Genomic DNA, 20,620 nt, shown 5'->3' with positions numbered 1-20,620 from the left:
ACACACACACACACACACACACACACACACACACACACACACACACACACACACACACACAGTGAAATAGATATAGATGATATGCATGTTTTGAGGACCATCTTTGTAAGCCCACAGTGCCACTTCTGAAACACTTTATAACTGCCAAGTATGTGTGCTTGATGTTTCCTTTTTAGGTCTGTTTCCATAAATATAAGGTAGTATGCAGTAAATCTTTCATTCAGAGATGTGAGTGTCAGCACAGTACATTACAGAAGATGTTACACAAGTTCACAGCACATCAGTTTTTGCTGACCTATGGCCTGAATAGGGTTTAGCACTTGTTTTGGGAAAGGTTATTTAACACCTCACCGATCTGCACACAGACTTGTTTCTATTGATGCTGTTGGACTGTGGCTTTTTGTTCATAGATGAATTATTTTAAATCTAATGGATTTTATTGTATCTACAGTAGATCAATGCTGTAGTGTGAAATTTCTGAACTAAGCATGTGTATCATTTTTTTCTCTCACAATAAAGCCTTCAATATCTATTCAGTGTCTGCTATAATCATTATGTAAAATGTCATTTTGATATGATGTATTATTTGCTTTAAAATTTTTTACATGCCACAAAACATGGGATGGTTTTAACATGCATCCTGACATGTAGTGTAGTATAGCATCGTAGTAGTGTCTGTCTATATCGGTGTGTATAAATATTAATGTGGTGATCTACTTATAGATCCTTAATCCCAAACGGACAAAGACACCAATCCATAATCCTGAATCTCCTCCCACAACACCGCACAGCAGCATGACGAAACACATCTGATTACATTTTCATTAGCGGTAAAGTGACCTAACATTCTGTGCCAGTTACATCCAAATATGATCTAACATGAAACGATGCCAAAACCCCACATTTTTAGTCATTTCCAGGTTTAGAGATCACAGTTTGGGCGTTTCAGGTGAACTGCCCTGGATGAAGAATTTTAAACGTAATAAAAAAAGAAAGAAAGAAGAAGAAATTAAGCCTTGGTCAGCCATGGACACTTGACCTAGGTAGAACGCAGTCCTCATTTACCCCTTACCTCCCTCTCAGTTTGGTCTGTATTTCCATCTCCCTCCCCTTTGCTCTCTCTCTTGTTATGTAACACTGCAGTTCTGCAAAGCTGCTGATGTGACAGATCCAAGTACCTGCACACACAGACACCCACACCCACTGATCAACCAGATCCCTCTGTACTTGATTGTGCTTGTTGTCCTTGTTGCTGTCATCATTATTGATCCCAACATTGATTACCGCTGCCCTCGGGATTTTATTGAACACTGTTACTCTGATGTGATGTGACTGGATCTTAGCCACTCTTTTCCCATCTACTGGTATGCAGCCTACACTGTAGCCCATGTTATTTTGTCATTTGTTTCATTGCCTGTGTGTGTGGAATTGGATGCCACACACAAAAAAAGAAGGGACAGGAGAAGAGGGAGACGGAGAGGTAGCTGGGTTACAACCATGTGACCTCACCAGCTGTTGCTGTATGCTGTTGGGAGAAACGAAGAGGGAGGTGAGGGCCAGGAGCAGGGGCGAGAATAAGAGAGGGAGGGGTGGCACACAATGTGACTGGTGACAATCCCTTGGTCTGCAGAGAGAGAGAGGGAGGTAGGGAGCAGGGGATGAATAAACACATGCACGGGCAGAGATGTGAAGAGGGAGCTCACACACACACGCACCTCCTGATTCAGCGGAACAGATTTATTCGTCACCTCTCCCTGCAGCCTCACGCAGAGAGCCTGATGCAAAACACAAGGCAACCCCAAACCCAGCAGCACAGGTCCCGTTCATCATCCCGCTGTCTGCCTGCATAGCTTTAAGCCTCTGTCACAACTCTGTCTGCGTGCTCGCCGGTGTCCACTGCAGCTAAGGGACACGGGACCGTCTGAGAAGCCACCGGAGGGACGAGAGGCGCATGCGAATGATGGGAAACCTAAAGAGCGAGGACCGCATTGAGGATGGACCAGTGATGAAGCTGCGAGACAAATAAACGAACCAATAAAAGATCCATTTCTACCCTAGGACCCCCGGCAGGGGACATGATTATCATTATGGGATAGATGCACAAAGGGGGGGGGGAGAGAGAGAAATCTGCTCGTTGCCATGGATACCAGCACGCGAAAATTCACGGTGAGGAGATGGTTTTCTATTTACCTGAAGAACAAGGCGGCAAGAAACAAAAACACCGCTGGGTTCTGCCAGGTGGAGGTGAGTGGCCTTAGCAGATCATTTGGACACAAATGCAAATATGTTTGCTGTAAGGGGGGCTGCATCACATTTGCACCATGTGCGTTTGTGGGAATGTAACAGCCCAGACACCAGCTCACATGTGCAGCAGACAGTGGACTGCATGTGTGTGTGTGAACAGTCCGTGTGCACATGGGAATGATAGTGGAAAGAATGTGTGTTATTTGGTTTGTTTTGGAGTGTTTCAGGAGTCACTGCTGCGTCGTTCTACAGCTGTTGCTGCTTTCCCTGGCCGTGGGGAAGCTAGAAAATAGAGGAATACGAAGGGAGTCACTGTGCTGTGACGGACATAGAGAGAGAGAGAGAGAAGTTGTATGGAAATATAGTCAGACAGAAACGCTAACGGGCAAACAAGCAACAAGGCAGGCAGGTTGATAGATAAATGGATACAGACAGATTGATTCAGCGGTCAGCCTCAGCAGTGGAGGTTTATTTATAGCCCAAACAAAGCAGCAGGGCAGTGAGAGGCAGTGAGTCTTTTGTTGCAGATCTACCTGAATGTTTTGGATATTAATGGAGCAAAACCTCACCTTATCCCTCCCTTTTCTTTGTAAAGGAGTGCTGATGAATCATCTTTACAGGCTACCCGTTAACGTGATTGTTTTATTTTAGCAAATGCCTGCCTGCTTGAGTTTGTTTACCTGTCTAGTTGCCTGTCCCTGGAATGGGATGCTCTGATGCTCCATCAGGAGTAGGTGGAAATTACTCAGGCGACCTTGTTTAAGGAATAAACCAGCAACTAAAGAAAAGAAGGGAGCAGTTTGCTCAGTATGAGTTGAAACTTTCCAGCATGTTACAGTTGAAGCCAGGCCTTCAATGACCTCAAAGTGACTGATGAAAAATCTCATTACAATAAGTTGGACTTTATATTTTTATGTGTGTAAATTAGCTCATGGATTGATTTGATCGAAGTGCATCAACATGCAAAATACTATATAATACACACTGATATTTCAGTCACCCATTTATAATTCAATTCAGTTTTAAACAGTAAAATCTACAAAATGGCCGTTAAATATAACCTATTTTGCACATTTGCAAAAATGTTATTTTTTCATCTTCAAACTGGAAGAGATCTTCATCTCTTCATCTTACTTGAATCTATTGTACGTGTGTTGTGGGTTATAGATCTATATTCTTGCTATTCACTTATGTCAGTAATTGTATGGTTTTTAGACTTCCACTGTCTACACTGGTATGGCATAGTTCGTATTAGTCATTATTGTACTATCAAGATGAGAACCTTTCCTATGTTGTTTTCTTGATGGTACATCAATCTGGAAAATCAGACTGCAATTACCTCTGAATTCCTGATAGTTAGGAAAATAGTTTGGAGAAACCAGCTGTTTTATCCTTGCTATAATGACAATAACATTTGAAGGCTGTATTTATTTTCATGACTTGCTTTGGTGGACGTTTCTGGTTTAAGGGGAACTGTAGGAGGGAGATGGCATCAAAAGACTTGCCGTCACTGGAGAAATGAGACCATGTGATTATTTTCAGCCTCATGTGAACGTTCAGTCACTCTGGCTCCCAGATTGAGGGAAGAATTTCTTTCTCATATCAAACTATTCCACGAGGATGGGTTAGTAGCTGATTACAAGCTGCATTAAATGCATAAAAGGGTATGAAAATACCTCAGCCAAGTGATTCTTCAGGACAGACAGAATCTTATCATATACTAAAAATGAAGGTTATCTAACAGGTTTCATCAAACAAGTGGAGGCTAGAAGAATCGATTTATAACCATTACCCATATTTACCAAGTCCTGATAGTGTTTTGTACAGAATTACAGTATAAAAGAAGTTGCAGTGTATATCATAGTCACAATATCCAGTCTAAGCCTTGCCTCTTGTTGAAAGTTGGTCATTCACTTCATTAAGCAAACTGAATAGGCTGAAAAAGGCAGCTTACACTGTGCATGATTTCCAGTGACCTCAGCCAATATCTTGATGGCAATATAATGGCTTGTAGATGACTATCTATCTTTAGGTATGGATTTAATGAGTAATTATTACATTGATGGCCTTTTTAAATGCACATTGAGGTTATAGGGACACAATTTAATCATTGCTCATATGTTGTAAAGTGTAATTTCTTAACTCGTTTAAATCTCACCTTAACCCTAATCTACCAATAATGACTTCTATCTTTTCTTTCATCAGGATGACAGTGTACTTAAGGAGTTTGACATCAGCCACCATGTTAAGGAGGGCTGTGAGAAAGCAGACCCTTCACAGTTCCAACTGCTTAAAGTGCTGGGACAGGGATCCTATGGAAAGGTACAATGTGCAACCATTTACTTACTGCAGCTTTAAGGCTTTAATCTGATAAAAGTGATGGGACACTGACCTTACGGAAAATATCAGTGTTGACAATAAAAAAAACATAAATAACCTTAAAAGGTCTAGAAGGTCACCTCTGAGGCTACATGTATTTGGTATAATGATCATGTTAATATTTTTTATTCCTCTCGGTTTTATTAGAATATGTGGACTTCTCACTTGATGATGCCCAAAAGTAAGTGCACATTCGTGTGACTGTTGAGCACTTCATCCAGAAACCATCAGCATTAATATGCTGCTATAATTGCCTCCAGTCCTGTGGGAAGTATTTCCAAGATAGCCTGAAACCACACTGCAGGAATTTGCTCCTGCTCAGACACCAGAACGTTAAGGTCAGACAGTGATGTGGTGCAATATGGTCTGCCTCGCAGTCAGTGCTGCAAGTCCTCCCAAAGGTGTTGGATTCAGTTGAAGTGAGAGGTCTGTGCAGATTGGTCAAAGCTTTTCACACAAACTCAAGAAATCGTGGGGGTTTTATTGTACTTGCTTTATGCTATTGAAAAGAGGCGAGCATTTCTTAAAACGCAACTGTAAAAAAGAAGTGCACTATTGTTCAGGCAACTTAGAACTAAGGTCCTGCTTAACTCTAAAAAACTAGATTCAAATGAGCCAGGAGATGTCCACTTACCTTTTGGCACAGTGAATATATGCGTGTCTGATTTCAGTGCCGCAGCTGATTATGCTTTACCAGCCAATCATCTGCTAATGATAAGCCATCTAGTTCTAATTATCTGTAGATTAGCTGCCTTGACAACGGTTTCACAGATCACCAAGTTTATTTAAATTAGTAAAGGCTCACTGATTTGTTAATGTTACTGTAGATTAGAGATCGGAATGGGCCTTACATGAAACATCAGCAGATGTTGGCATGTGGCTGCCGTTTCCAAGGCTGCAGGCATGAACAAAAGGTCACGTCACAGTGTGGCTTAGACAGCATGTTTACATAGCTTGCTATATGTCTGCTAAATTATTGCAGACCTTGTTTAAATCGTAGCTGTTGTCTCTGTTGCACCGAAACCACATTGATGTGGCTCTTTTATGTAACGTGATGGTAACTTGCTCCGGCTTGGTAACCTACAAAGGGTGAATATAGCATTTTTAAATGTTGTGAAATATAAATGACAAGTTTGCTTTTTTTCTTTTGTTTCAGAAACGTCACTACGAAAGAACAGTTGCACAAAATGTGATGTTTATGGTAATTATCATTGCAGGTGTTTCTGGTTAGAAAAATAAGAGGAGTGGACAGAGGACAGCTATATGCCATGAAGGTCCTGAAGAAGGCAACGCTAAAAGGTGATTTAGTGCAAATACACTTGGCATATTGCCCCATTGGCATCATTTCAAATAGTAATAATAATTTTTTTAAAAATTTCTTTCAAACAAAGCCCTTTTGTATCATGTTCTTGTTATTGGCTATATTTAAAGAAAGAAACAAAACAAGCACAGCTCCACAGAGGATTGGATCTGAGTCATGGTCATTTGTTAAAATTATTATTGGTTTAGTAGAGGAGCAATAGATATATCATTGCCCAAGTTCTCACAGTGCCCTACATTCAAGGGGATTTTGGGTAAAGAGGTTAGTTTGTACTTTTGATTCAGATAAACTGTTTTGCGTCAGCCGAGATTATTGTAAACAGGGGTGTACTTTAAAAGCAGGTTCAGATGTCATGTGCTGATTTAGTGACTTTGTACAAGCCTTAATCCTCTTAACCTGCACCTCTGGAATCTAAAGAGTTACACTGTCATCTTGTCAAGCAGACAGATGTTGCAATAACACTGTTATTGTGGTTTTCATTTCACTATAAACCAGCTACACTGGATTTAATTTACCTTAATTTCAAGGAAATGCATTCTTATCCTACATAACACGTACTCGTGTTATTAGACTTGTGACATTTTACAGAATAAACTGGCTGAAACTTCATTAAAAAGACTGCCTTCTATCTCCTACTCAGTTCGGGATCGTGTGCGATCGAAGATGGAAAGAGATATACTGGCTGAAGTGAACCACCCATTTATAGTTAAACTTCACTATGGTGAGTATGAGTTACTTGTGCTTTTTCAGCATGTATGTGTTGGAATCTATTGGCCTTATACATGTAGAATGATACATAGTGTTAATAGTGAATGTTTGGCCATTAAACATGGCCTAAGATTTGATAAGTAATAAGGCAAAAACTCAGATTGCCCTAAATGCTCTATTTCAGAGTTTTTTTCTTTTCTTGGTTGTGTGCTGTTTTCCGAATAGCATCCACTTAAAGGGAAAATTGAGTTTAAGTAGGGGAAAGAAAGCTGAAGTGGCTTATTTCAGACAGTAGATGAACCAAGGGTTAGTAGTAAAGCCCAGTACAGGGCAAATAAGGATATTGTTGAACTATGAATCATGCAAAGCTACTTTAATAGAGTTAAGGAATAAAGGTGTGGAACCAGAAATGAGCATAGAAAAATTGTGTTGGGTAAGTCATTATTTGTTTAATAAATGTTGTTTAGCGTTGGTCTATATTCCTCGTCCCTGTAGTTCTAAATCAACAGCTAGTGTCTGTTTAAATGGGGCTGTGTGCTGTTGGGGGACTTCAGCGGGGCAGTTGACTAATTAGTCATTTTGATCTGTTACACAAAGACAAGGTGACATTTCACAAGTCATTTTTCTCATTGCATACATGTTCAAAAATGAGGGAAAAGTCATTGTAGTCTGCCCTTATTTGTATCTATACACAACTGCAGATAAATGTGCAGACTGTGCACAAAATAATAGAATACTTTATAGTCCTCAATACAGCAATTAAAGCCTCAAGACGTGTTTAACTTGCATTTCTGTTTGTGCATGTATTTATGTATTTGTGTAGCCTTCCAGACAGAAGGGAAGCTCTACCTGATCCTGGATTTCCTCCGAGGAGGAGACCTTTTTACTCGTCTGTCCAAGGAGGTAGGCTTCCTGGTTCAAATCATAATCCACTGCTCACTGTTTGTTATGGGAAGGTGTTTGTATAACTCCCATCATTCGCCTGTGAAAGAGATCAAAGACAGTCATTTTTTTTGTACTTTAAAGGAGGCACACATATTGAGACAATGTGCCATAGTTCGGTTGGCTCTGGTGAAAAGCGAATTTCATAGGAGAGAGCTCAAAAACAAATATGTGAATCAATAACAGACCAGTTTCCCCTTACTTTTCGTTTTTGCACATTATATTTAATACATTTGTTCATTTGTACTAGGTAATGTTCACAGAAGAGGATGTGAAGTTTTACCTTGCAGAGCTGGCTTTGGCCTTGGACCATTTACACAGTCTGGGGATCATCTACAGGGATCTCAAGCCTGAAAAGTACTAGCTCATAAACATCCCTTTTATGCATTTTAGAAAAAATATTTCGATGCTGATTTTAAAGTTCTTTTCTCCCTCTTAAGCATTCTACTGGATGAAGAAGGACATATTAAGATTACAGGTCAGTACAGCTGACTGAAAACTGTAATTCTCTGCTTTTCTGTCTCTATTTGTCTTTTGACTATGATCCCCTTTTGTCTCTGTCTCACTATCCAGACTTTGGCTTGAGTAAGGAAGCTATTGACCATGATAAAAGGGCTTATTCCTTCTGTGGAACAATAGAGTACATGGCTCCAGAGGTTGTAAACAGGAGAGGTCATACACAAAGCGCTGACTGGTGGTCATTTGGCGTGCTTATGGTAAGTCTTTTACTTTGATAGTCTCTCTACACTTCTGACATGCATGACTAATTTTCCTTCTGAGCATGCAGTCACTCTGCTGGCTTGTATGTTTTATCTAATAATGAATTAACTGCAAACTCAGTTCTTAGATAATATGCCAGTGCACTGATTTCTTCGTTTGGCTTTCCTCTGGCAGTAAAACAACTTTAATTACTGTATCTGGCAGATTAGGTCCCATTATTTTCAGCAAACGTGCATCTGCTGGATGCTGCTTGTTTCGCTAGCCTGGTGGCTTACTTTACTAATACTGAGAGGTTAAACATTCACTGACAGCTGGCAGCTACATTAGGTCACCAGGGGAAGATGTCAACCCTGTCTGCCCTTGTCTGGTGTCAGGAATGTACTGATATTAAAATAAACAAATAAATAGCCGAAGATTTCTCAATGTGCTGTAGAGATATTGAAAAGTAAAAGAGATTTCTGAAAAAAAGAGAACTCCTTCACATTGTAATCCAATCTTTAATGTGGGTGAATACCATTGGGTGTGGCAAAGTCTATTATCAGGGTGCACAGTAGGTTAGGTTTGTTACAGTGTTAACCAGTGTATATCTTTATTTTATGCCTCTCAGCCTTTTCCAGTTAAATGTGATTTAGGTCATGGTATTATGCATTAATTTCAACAGCTTTGTTTCTGATTTGGCCCGTTTGCAGTGGAAGTCAAATGACTAATAAAATTTGAAGCAAGCATGCTAATGAGATAATCCACCTCCACAGCTTCCATTATTGGGCGGACGTGTTTTGACAGTTGTTTCGTTGTGTTTTCCAGTTTGAAATGTTGACGGGATCATTACCCTTTCAAGGAAAAGATCGGAAAGAAACAATGGCACTTATTCTAAAGTAAGACTAATTATTGTTGCTATTTTATTGAACCTTCACATCTTTTGCAGGATGTAATGTTTAAAAATTCTTATCTGTTTCCCATTGTCCAACTGCATTTCAATTATCTATATTGTATCTTTGATTTCTGAGGGTTGCTTTATAGGATAAGCTGCTTATATAAATCTGCAATTATTAACCTCAAGAGATCCACTATACCTGAATGAACATAAAAATAAACTGTCAGCAGACATAAACATGCATAAACCTGTTTCTTGGCTTGTGTGTTCAGGGCTAAGCTGGGAATGCCACAGTTCCTCAGTCCTGAAGTGCAGAGTTTATTAAGAGCGCTCTTCAAGAGAAATCCTGCTAATCGACTTGGTATGTATAAAAACCTTGAACAATGACAATTAAATGTGTTTTTAGAATAAATTTAGAAACTTAAACATCAGCAGTTTGTGTCCATTTGGTTAACTTTTGAAGTCACTTCTTATTTTACACACTCTCTGGTCTCTTGTACACCTGGTACACCTAATCAGCACCTCATTTGGGCAAATATTTTAGCAATTCAGCAGCAAATTGCATCACATGTCACATGTTTGGCATGTAGACATGGTCAGGATAACCTGCTGAAGTTCAAATGTGACATTAGAATGGAGTGAAAGGTGAGCTGAGTGACTTTGACTGTAGCAGGGTTGTTGGTGTCAAATGGGCTGAGCTGTATATTTCAGAAACTGTTCTGATCTACTGGGATTTTCCCACATGTTTAGTGAGTGGCAGCTCTCTGAGCAAAAATGCCCTGTTGATGTAGAAGAGCATGAATGAATATACAATACATTGAACCACATGGGCTACAGCAGCAGAAGACCACACCTCATGCTGCTCCTGTCAGCTAGAACAGGAAACTAAGGATATGCTCACCCAACTGGACAACAGAAGCCTGGAAGAAAAAAGTTTCCAGGTCTTATGAGTATCAATTTCTGCTGCAACATTTATATGACAGGGTCAGAAATTTGTTTACACATGAAAGCATGGGTCCATCCTGCCTTGTAGGAGGGTTAAGGCTGCTTATGATGGTGTAATAGTGTGGGGCATATTTTCTTGGTACATTTTGACCCCTTAGTATCAACATATCACATTTACCTGAATATTGTTAATGACCATGTACATCCCTTTATCCCTTTATAGTGTACCCATCTTCTGATGGCTGCTTCTGGCAGGATAATGTGTCATTTCGCAAAGCTCAGATAATCAAAAATGGTTTCTTGAACATGACAATGAGTTCACTGTACTCAAATGGCCTCTATAATCACCAGATTTCAATCCAATAGAGCACTTTTGGGATGTGGTGAGACGGGAGATTTAGAGCAATTGTGTGATCCTATCTAAATCTCTGAGGAATGTTTCCATCACCTTGTTGAGTCTGTAGTGTGAAGCATTAAGAAAATTCTCAAGGGAAAAGTACCAGTACTAACAAGGTGCTAATTTGGTTTAAAAAAAAAATCTATTCATATTACAAATGTACCACATATAACATTAGAAATGATACTTTGTCCATTCATGGTTTACAAGAAATTCACCTGCTAAATTCATGATCGTTTTAACAGTGATTTAAATGCAAGAGTGAGATGGCTCTCAAAATAGCTCTCAAAAAAATCACTAAGGGCAGTCGTCGCCCTGGAAACAGCTGTTTGACCTGTTGCCCTGTGGTAGATGTTACATTTCCACCAAAATAAAGGATAAATAGATTAAAGAACAGTTTTTTAAATGCACCATGGCATGGCGGATTTATTTATTTATTTGTACTTTTTACTCCTTCATATCCATAATTATTTATTATCTTCAACTGAAAGGGTTTGTTTTACTGTGTGAATGATTGTTGAATTGTGTGAATTGATTTTATTTTGGAGGTACATGCGGATGTAGCATTTCAGTTTTATTACATCTTATGATTTAATGACAATAAAAGGCATTGCGGTTGATTCTGATTCTCTTAATCTGTGTTACTTATAGGTGCAGGACCAGATGGAGTAGAAGAAATAAAAAGGCATCGCTTCTTTGCATCAATAGACTGGAATGTAAGCATAATTTATTAAGAGTATTCTGCAATATAGATATTTGGGTACTATAAACTTGTATTATACCGTTATTGTCTTATAACCACCGTCTTTCTCACATTTACGAATAACAATAATTTCTTACTACATCAACTACACTGCTGTTGTAGTTTTAAAGTGCAGTAATGAGATTATTGACCTGAGTTAAACTTAAAATCAGCATCACATGGATCAGGTTTACTTGGTCAAGACAACTCCTCCTTCACTTCCTCAAGAGTTGTCCATAGTCACGGCACTTTAACATGCTCATGTGATGTTGGTTAGCAGCAAAACCCCAAACTTCCTTTTCTGTCCATCTTGCCTAACTTTTTTTGCAACTAATCTTCTTATCTGTAAAAGCCTTTGTCTCAGAAAGTTGGCTCATGTGCAAATGTTTTCACTAAAGTCTTTATCCTAACTATCTTTATCTAACCTTGAGACCTCAGCTCCTTTGGATGTACAGTGAAAAACAATTTGCCCCCTTGGCGTTCTTCAAAATGCAAGCTGTGCTTATTGCATGTTAGAAAACAAAGCCCTCCTACACTATTTGTGGGCTGAAACATTTGTCAACAGAAGCAGAAAAAATATTCATGTCATTTTTATAAATTTGAAGATTGCATTTCTGATAGGGCTATTTCATTCCCATTCCATTCATCCAGCATTACTTTAAAAAAGTGACACATATTCATGTTGGTTACACACCACCAAGCCTGCTGGCTGCCATAAAAGGGGATTTGGTTTTTCTCTCTCCTTTAAATCAGTTTTAAAAGCAGAAATCTCAGCAAAGCAATCATAGACTCATTTGTTTTATTGATTGTAATCATCCTCCCTATAAATATCTGCTCTGATCTCTTAAAGCACCCTTCCTTTTTAATCACAGATGTTTGGAAGGCTTGGGACTCTCATTTATCTGCTTTTGTGAATTATGGCGCTCTTATTTCTATCAGAATCCACTATCATCGGCTTTACATGCTCGCTAATCTCTGCCCTCACCGCGGGTTCCCATTGCTGCCCTCCTCACTACATTACTACCTGCTCACTTCCACACAACATGCTCCCATTTACACATGGTGTTGCTGGCTTGATGTGACAACTGTCAGTAAGAGGCTTATGCTCTATTCTGCACTATGCTAATTAAATCACTGTACTCTATCAGGCAGAATGATTCCACATCATTCATCAGAACCTTTTCTGACTTTGCGGTCTTAGCCTTTCTTTAATGTCTTGATCTTTGAAATAGTAAAGATTTGTAGCCTCATTTTCTCAACACTATCAAATGAAAACCGAATACTCAAATGCATCAACACTTCCCAATTTCTAATAGTCTCTGTTGGTTACTTTCCATGTATGCTAGTAATAGGAACCCAGAAAGATTGTTCCCTTTAATGGGCACTGCAATGGTGACATCTGCAGGCTATACTCAGTATTACAGCATGTGCCTTTCTGCTGCTGTATGATAGCTATACAACCAGCCACCAGTCTTTACTTCATATTAATTTTTTATAATTTTTTCCCATTAGTGGATATTCACATTTATTCAGAAGTCCTGAGAGGTGTTTCAAGATAGGTGCCAAGTTGCAGCACTTGCTTCTAGAAGGACCTTGTTGTATTCTGTCACATTCTAATTTGCTCTACTTTTTTTCCTTTTTTTTTTTTTTAACTTCGGTTAATGAATAATTGAATATGATAGTCAGTGAAGAACAAAATATATTGTATGATGGATGGTTGCGTGGTGGTTAGCACTGTTGCCTGAGTTCAGCTCCACCATCTGGGTGGGGCTTGTCTGTGTGGAGTTTACATGCTCTCCTTGTGTTTCCGTGGGTTCTCTCTGGTTTTCTTCCACACTCCAAAGAATGCAATTATTGGGGTAATGGATGATTTGAAGTTGCCCATGTGAGTATGAACGGTTGTCTGTCTCACTGTGTTAGCCCTGCGATAGACTCCCCCACAACTCCGACAAGGATCAATCAATCAATCAAGGCTTTATTCGCCACGTGCAGGTTGCCCTGCAGTGAAATAGGACCCCACCCCCCCAACCTTACACACACAACACAGACATCACATGGGGATACAGGTCGGAGATCGGTAGCATTACAGAAAAAAAATACTGAAATAAACACTACAATACAAAAAAAGAGGGGCTCAGACCCGTCGTGTTCCCAGGAGGGAACAAGCATCGAAGGCATTTGGAAAGAGAAGGGGGATGAGTGTGTGCATATCAGTGTATATGTATGTGTGTGCGTGTCCAGAGTTCAGCTGAGACAGTGTCCGTCGCCCTGCCAGGCTAAGTAAACAGTCTTCCAGCCAACCCAGGTGGCCTTGCATGGAATGGGAAGGAACAGACTAAACACAGTCGTTATCAGGGTGTTTTTGTTTGGCTCCAGCCTTGCGACCGCAACTGGCGCCGAAAGGGTATCCGCATGAAGTGATGGTGCTTTTTACTTTAGTGCGAACAGCTCATATGAATTTCAAAGCAGTTCTACAGTCCAACACTGGTCTCTCAATCTCCCGTTGGAGAGCCGTGAGCTTCTCCATGATGTTATCAAACTTGCGCTCTGTGATGTTGTCATTCTTGTGGTCAATCAGCTGATTCTGAGAACTCACGACCACAGTGAGCCTCCCCAAGATGTAATCCAATTTGCGCTCAGAGATGTTATTCCGAGCGAGCCCTTCCAAGATGTAATCCAGTCTGCACTCAGAGATCTTATTCTGAGTATTCACAGCAGCCGTAAGCCTCTCCAAGATCTTATCCGTGCTGCACTCAATGAGGATAAGCAGAAGAGTTGAATGAATGGATGAATGAATGAATGAATGGATGGTGTAACAAGTGCTACAGTTTTGCACAGTGTCTGTCTGCTAGCTAATGGTACAGTGGCTGTACCCAGTGAGGAAAAAATGATAAAGTGGGATAATATCACTCGAGACAGAGAAAGGTATAAGAAAAAACAGGAAGATGAGAGATTATTTTCTAAGGTAAGGACTCCTTAGCAAGTCATATTGTAATATGACAAAATAAAGTTGTCCTAAATCATTTTAATTTTTTTTAATTGGATATTGGATCTGTACATATATTGTCTGGATATTTCCAATTCTGAAACTATATTAGAAGAAAAGTCCATGTCAATCAAAGTATATACTTGACTGTAAGGGCAGGCTAAACTGGGAAGTTTAATGGTTACAGTGATGAACTGGTGAAGGGCAGACTTATTCATAGAAAATGCTCTTAAACTGGTTGTTGTTCTCTTTTCTTTTTTTTTTATTGTTTTAATTTGTAATATTAAAAAATATTTTATAACTTTTAATTGTTTAGTATAGCACTTTGGGCAACTATTTTTCCGTGTTTAAATAAATAAATTTTACTTATTTGTCTTATTTGTGTGCAAACCTAGCAAACTTGTGGACTATTTTTTATCAGATCTGACTGAAATAATCATTTTTTCCCCCCCAAACACGCTATAGTCAAAGCTTATACATCGTGTTTTCTTCTGACTTTTATACCTCCTTTACAGATCATGTGTCATTTGTGTTGAATTCAGCTGCTGGTGTAACAGTATTCCAATTTCTCGGGGGTTTTTTTGCTCATTCATAGAAGCTGTACAAGAAGGAAGTGAGGCCTCCTTTCAAACCGACCGTTGGCAGACCTGAAGACACTTTCCATTTTGACCCTGAGTTCACCTCCAGAACACCTACTGGTAACTAAAGCATGTAGACACACATGCAAATACAGAATTAATGTATAGGTTATAGGCGACTGGGTTCAACGAGGAACAGAAAAAAAAGAAAACTACCATACTGATCAATCGTTTTTACTAAACTTTAATATTTCTAAAACACTGTCAAGCACTCTGCAGACGTTTGGTTCAATGTGTCTTGGGATATCCAGATTCTCCAGGCATCCCTCCCAGCGCGAACACACACCAGTTGTTTCGTGGTTTTAGCTTCGTTGCAACTAACCAAACTCAGGAGTCCAGTGTTGCTCCAGTAGCGGCCACTCCTCAAGAGCTGAACATCAACCCCATCGCACAGGTATAACTCTACATCTAATTAAATCACAGACTAGCACACAGTTTGTGTATTTAGGTTTCTGACCTTTCCAAACATTACCTCAAATAAATTCCCTGTCAGCAACTACATAAGTCATTTAATGTTGTAGTGTTTGTGCACCTGATTATGTGTTTTCTACATAGCATCTCTGTGGTGATTTGGCCTTCGGTGATGTTTATGATCTGAAAGAAGAAATCGGACACACGGGAACCTCTGTCTGCAAAAGATGTCTGCACAGAATTACTTCAGTGGAGTATTGTGTGAAGGTAGGGGACACTTAACCTGAACTGCAATTTATTTAAATACACTATTGATTTACTCTTTGCCTTTAGAGCCTCAGCAGTAATATTCTTTACTATGATGGTGTTGAATGTAAACAGGGCTATTTGTTAGCTTGTGAAATGACTATTTGGGGCTGCTTACATATTAAAATAAAATGTAGTCAAACTGGACAAAACTTGCATGCTTCCTGAGCTGTAACTCAGAGTTAGTTACAAATCACTGGTGATCCATCATGCTAATATGCTGTGCACATTTATGTCAGATTATTGACAGAGCGAGGAGAGATCCGTCAGAAGAGATTGAGATTCTGTTAAGATATGGACAGCATCCAAATATTATTACCCTGAAAGATGTAAGTACAGCACATGAGCCTGCAGAATAGTGATTTTTAATTTGCATGTAATTTTTCCTAAGCATTTTTTCTTTTTTTTAAAAAGATATTTGTTTGTATCTTTCTTCTGCATTCACCTTTACCTATAGGTGTTTGACGATGGCCAGTGTGTGTATCTGGTTCAGGAGTTACTGAGAGGGGACGAGTTGCTGGACAAAGCTCTGATGCACACAAATTTTACTGAGAGAGATGCATCAGACATCATGTGTGCTCTGACCAAAACTGTGGAATATTTACACTCACAGGGGGTAAGCTGGATGAAAGGAGGGCTTAAAAATCAATCTTTGAATTCAGGTGGGGCGGTTCAGTCCCAGTGCCATAACATAGTGCATATACATTGCCAAAGCTCCATAACTTCAGAGGTCATTAACATCAGCACAAAAGCTGTGTGCTGGGAGCTTCAATGGCAATGTCCATGTAGTATATTTATATGTATGTACATTATTAAGGCTTAATGGTGACTTGTTATTATTTTTTCCAGGTTGTACATCGAGACTTGAAACCCAGCAACATCCGCTATGCAGATGACAGTGGACTCCCAGAATGCATCAGGATATGCGACTTTGGTTTTGCCAAACAGCTCAGAGCTGAAAATGGTTTGCTGATGACTCCCTGTTACACAGCTACGTTCATGGCTCCTGAGGTACATCAGCAGTCATTACAAGGTGCATCTCAGTATCACTTATACAAATTATTTAACAGATATCTGTGAGTGGTTTTCTTTGCTTTTTTTGTATATGTGCAGATTTTGAGGAAACAGGGTTATGATGCAGCCTGTGACATCTGGAGCCTGGGGATCCTGCTCTACACTATGATAGCTGGGTGAGTTTATAAGGTCTTAATACAACTCACACTCACAGGTTGTGATACAGTTCAGGTGTAAACTGTATGCAATGTTGCAATTTTCTTCAAAGACTCCTGCAACAGCAATAAACAGGATGTCTAAATACCCCCCCCCCCCCCCCGGTGAAATAACAGTGAGACAATAAGAGAGAGTCATGCATTTTTTATTAGATTGAATTGCTTTCTGTAAGTGGGCATTGTTGTTGGTCAGTTTCAGCCCATTTGCCAGCAGTCCCGAGGACACAGCAGAGGAGATTCTGGCTCAGATCGGCTGTGGGAAATTCATTATCACAGGAGGAAACTGGGAGCTGGTGTCAGAAGCAGCCAAGGTTCAAACATCTTAATGCTTTCTGATTTGCATAAAATGGAAATGTTTGCCTCTAGCATCGTAGTATCAGTGCAGAACAAATATATTAACCGTTCATGTCCCCATTTGTTTAACAGGATATCGTGGTTAAGATGCTCCATGTGGACCCCCATCAGCGTTTGACTGCCCCACAGGTACCATTAGTCCATAACATAAACTGGCCTGTCATATGGCATATTGTGCTATTAGTATAGTGCAGGTCCCACCTTGACAGTTTTTTTCCATCATGATATAATGAATATGCTATAGATATTAATTTTATTAATTTAGACAAAGCAATAGATTACAAAAGTGTATACAAACTGAAATTTTACATACATATCATTTCCTTTAGCCCAGATGTACACATATGCACTGAGCCTGATGTTCATACCACGACAGTATATCATGTGTTTGACTATATACCTACACTGTTTGCAATACTACAGATGTATCATGGTTGTGGTGTTACCACGTTATATACATTATATACATTCAGAGCTGATATCAGTTTTACTGTGATGCTTTTCAGGTTCTTCGTCACCCCTGGATTGTTGAGAGAGACCAGCTCTCTGACGAATGTCTCACCAGACAAGATCCACTCATTGTCAAGGTCAGACCCTTTGTACTGTATGTAATTACAAATACAGATTACTATAGAGATAAGCATATTATCCCCTGTATTGTGCTAATATAGATAGAAAAATCACTTATATATCTATTGCTCAATCTAAAATCTTCTAAGGAGACCTCCAAAGAAAAGTGGATGTTTATAGTTTTTTGGGGTGGGTATTTTTATACTGTAGCTCCTACATTTTATGCTATTAATGTTTTGAGTTTGTAAGACTGCTACCTATATCAGGTCACTGTAACAGAAACTTTAACATTTTATTTAACCAGGAAGTCCCACTGAAATAAAGTGAATTCTACCTTAAAACAGAAGTTTGGTTCATCTTCGATGTTTAATGCAGAGTAGTCTTAAAAAGTATCTGGGAAAAAAAACACTTAAATTGTACCTGAAAGTATCAGATGTATTTGGATAGAGGAATGCAGCTTATAAATCGCTCCATTTTTACCAGCAGTGGTGCTGATTTACTGGTATGTCCATATTTTCAGTATTAGAGTGGTCTCCTATTAAACTGATTAATTTGCACAAAAAGAAGTAGGATTCAAAGTTGCATGCATAGCTTTATAACTGTTTCAGAGTAGTCCTCAAGGTCTGATTAGTTGATAATAAATATAAGTACACAATTTTAGTAAGTATAATTCTATAATTTCATACATGCCACAAAAATCTGTTATTGTTAAATTGAGTACTAAATTAGTACTTAATATTAAGTACTAAATAAACACTGTAGAGTAGCCACATGTGGTAAATGATTTATTAGTAATTCTAATAGGTTAACCTCATAGATTAAGTATACATTTTAATCATACATTTTAACATAGGCTATTAAGGTACATAAGAGAAGATGCACTTTACTTTAAAGTTTGGGAATTCTTTTGTTATAACAGGTACAAAAATTATATATATTTAATAGCTAATATAATTAAATGGGTAACCATCAAATAGATTGTCTGGTCAATAATTCCTTTAAAATGGCTCTTTTGATAGTAAAGGTGTCACCTGAATTACACTGATCCAATACAATGCATTCTACTTTTATTCCACTAGGGGGCTCTATCTGCCACCTATTCTGCTTTGAGGCGCTGTGCTCCTGCCCCTGTCCTGGAGCCTGTTCAGTCTTCTGGCCTTGCTCAGCGGAGAGGGATGAAGAAACTCGGGAGTCCAAAACTCACTTCAGATCCTAAGGAAAAGGAATAGCCTCAACCATTTGAATGCAGCACAAATATAATTTTAGCTTTTAATCGTAGACCTGCATTCTAAAAAGCACAAATCACATCTAATAAACTATAACATGACAATATAGAGGCCTACTTGTACTGGCACCAGGATTAGCGTCAAGTCACTCGGTGAATTGTTTCAATTTTAACAGCTTGATGCACTGATATAAAATTCATCACATGCACCTTCATTGGAAACTGTGAAACTGAGTGGCTTGAGGAAGTCAAATAATAGACCTTAAAATAAATTATTCTTAATTTTGAAAAGAGAATTTTCAATTCAAACATACAGACATTTTATTAAAAAATTGCTTTTAACTTACCCGTCCTTTGGAAGCTGGCCTTGATTTCAGTTGGTTAACATCCTTGGTCATATAAGTGGCAAGGCTGTCTTATAATACACACAGACAAACTCTTATCTGCCTTGAATTACTGTACATTTGCAGGAACGGCTGCAGTTCAAAGTAAGAAACAGACTGAAAAAAGGAGTATTCAGTGCCACAAACATAAAAGTAGCAGTATGGTTTATATATTTTTGTATGTCAACAAAAGCATAGCATTTATTGTTCCAAAGTCATAACTTATACACACAGCATCTCTCTTAGATTAGCATATTTTACTCCAATCCTCAGACTCATGCCTGTTAAAAATGTAAATATCCTACCAAAGGGAATTATTTATTTAAAAATGCCATCTACATTAAGAACCACTGGATGTTGCACTCGAGCACCAGCAGAACAAAACAACCTAGCGTAAATATATATATTGTACGGCTGAGGTATAGTACAATTAAGAACACCAGAGGCCAGTGCCACTGGCACCTTTCTGTACCAGATTTTTTTTTTTTTTTTGCCAGATTCAGCTGCTTTCATACGGTGTTGTTCATGTCTGAGGTGGAGCAACACTTGTTGGGAGACTTTAGTCCTCAGCAAGTCGTCATTCAACTGGAGTAACATCATTTCCACTTTACCCATGTCTCTTCTGTTCTGCTCCTCTGGAATATACAGCTACTGAGATACTGAACAGCTATGCTCAAATTTCAAAACACACAGGAAGACTGTGACTATTTACAGAACCTATAGCAATGCCATTTAGTCTTATTGGTAGAAAATGTGATCAAGATTTTTCTTGCATAATTGTCTTCCACAGCCTTTGATTCACTGAGTAGTCTTTAAAAGAAACATGGCACACTCTGCAGTCTATACATTTTAGACAACGTCCAGCATAATTCATCAATTTGCATGTGCTCAAATGTGTTTATCAGTAGGCTTATGTTTGCCATTAGTATCTGAAAGCCAAAACATTGGAGAATCACTGTGTCAGATTTTTGTATATACTGTCTAATGCTGCTGCCCTGATTTTATCTAATGAGATGTTCACTCATAAAGACGAGGTATGATAGAACAGGGTTTTTTGCAGATACTAGTAGCACTTTGTGTTGTACAGGTAAGCCGTAGCAATGTAGATTATAATGCTCCACAAGTTAGAAACATACTTGCTGATCAGAGGTAAAACGTTTTGAGATGTGCAAGAAATAAGCACTGTAGTAGAGACTAGAGATGGACCGATCCGATATTACGTATCGGTATCGGTCCGATACTGACC

At 39.0% G+C, this 20,620-nt stretch overlaps 1 protein-coding gene across 1 annotated transcript; it reads left to right on the top strand.

The window, feature by feature from the left end:
• Positions 1–6: 6 nt before the first annotated feature.
• rps6ka2 (ribosomal protein S6 kinase, polypeptide 2) lies at positions 7–19,098 on the top strand. Its single transcript, XM_005915123.3, has 22 exons — positions 7–2,244; positions 4,450–4,566; positions 5,841–5,922; positions 6,585–6,665; positions 7,476–7,555; positions 7,845–7,951; positions 8,035–8,072; positions 8,168–8,310; positions 9,119–9,189; positions 9,461–9,549; positions 11,182–11,246; positions 14,854–14,956; positions 15,148–15,290; positions 15,452–15,574; positions 15,853–15,942; positions 16,071–16,229; positions 16,463–16,624; positions 16,727–16,803; positions 17,036–17,153; positions 17,269–17,325; positions 17,703–17,783; positions 18,846–19,098. Exons 1-22 carry the CDS (start codon positions 2,140–2,142, stop codon positions 18,993–18,995), a joined length of 2,241 nt encoding a protein of 746 aa, XP_005915185.1. The 5' UTR covers positions 7–2,139; the 3' UTR covers positions 18,996–19,098.
• Positions 19,099–20,620: the final 1,522 nt, after the last annotated feature.

The sequence above is a fragment of the Haplochromis burtoni genome, unplaced genomic scaffold (genome assembly GCF_018398535.1).
Source record: "Haplochromis burtoni strain Fernald_Lab_line unplaced genomic scaffold, NCSU_Asbu1 Contig_11, whole genome shotgun sequence".
Lineage (NCBI taxonomy): Eukaryota > Metazoa > Chordata > Actinopteri > Cichliformes > Cichlidae > Haplochromis > Haplochromis burtoni.
This window is presented reverse-complemented; position numbering and strand designations above follow the sequence as displayed.

Bases quoted from the DNA above. Each gene is read 5' to 3' on its own strand.
- rps6ka2 (XM_005915123.3), top strand. From the start codon at position 2,140: ATGGATACCAGCACGCGAAAATTCACGGTGAGGAGATGGTTTTCTATT. The intron at 8,311-9,118 runs GTAAGTCTTTTA...TGTGTTTTCCAG, and splicing joins GGTCATTTGGCGTGCTTATG to TTTGAAATGTTGACGGGATC. The intron at 14,957-15,147 runs GTAACTAAAGCA...TGGGATATCCAG, and splicing joins CACCTCCAGAACACCTACTG to ATTCTCCAGGCATCCCTCCC.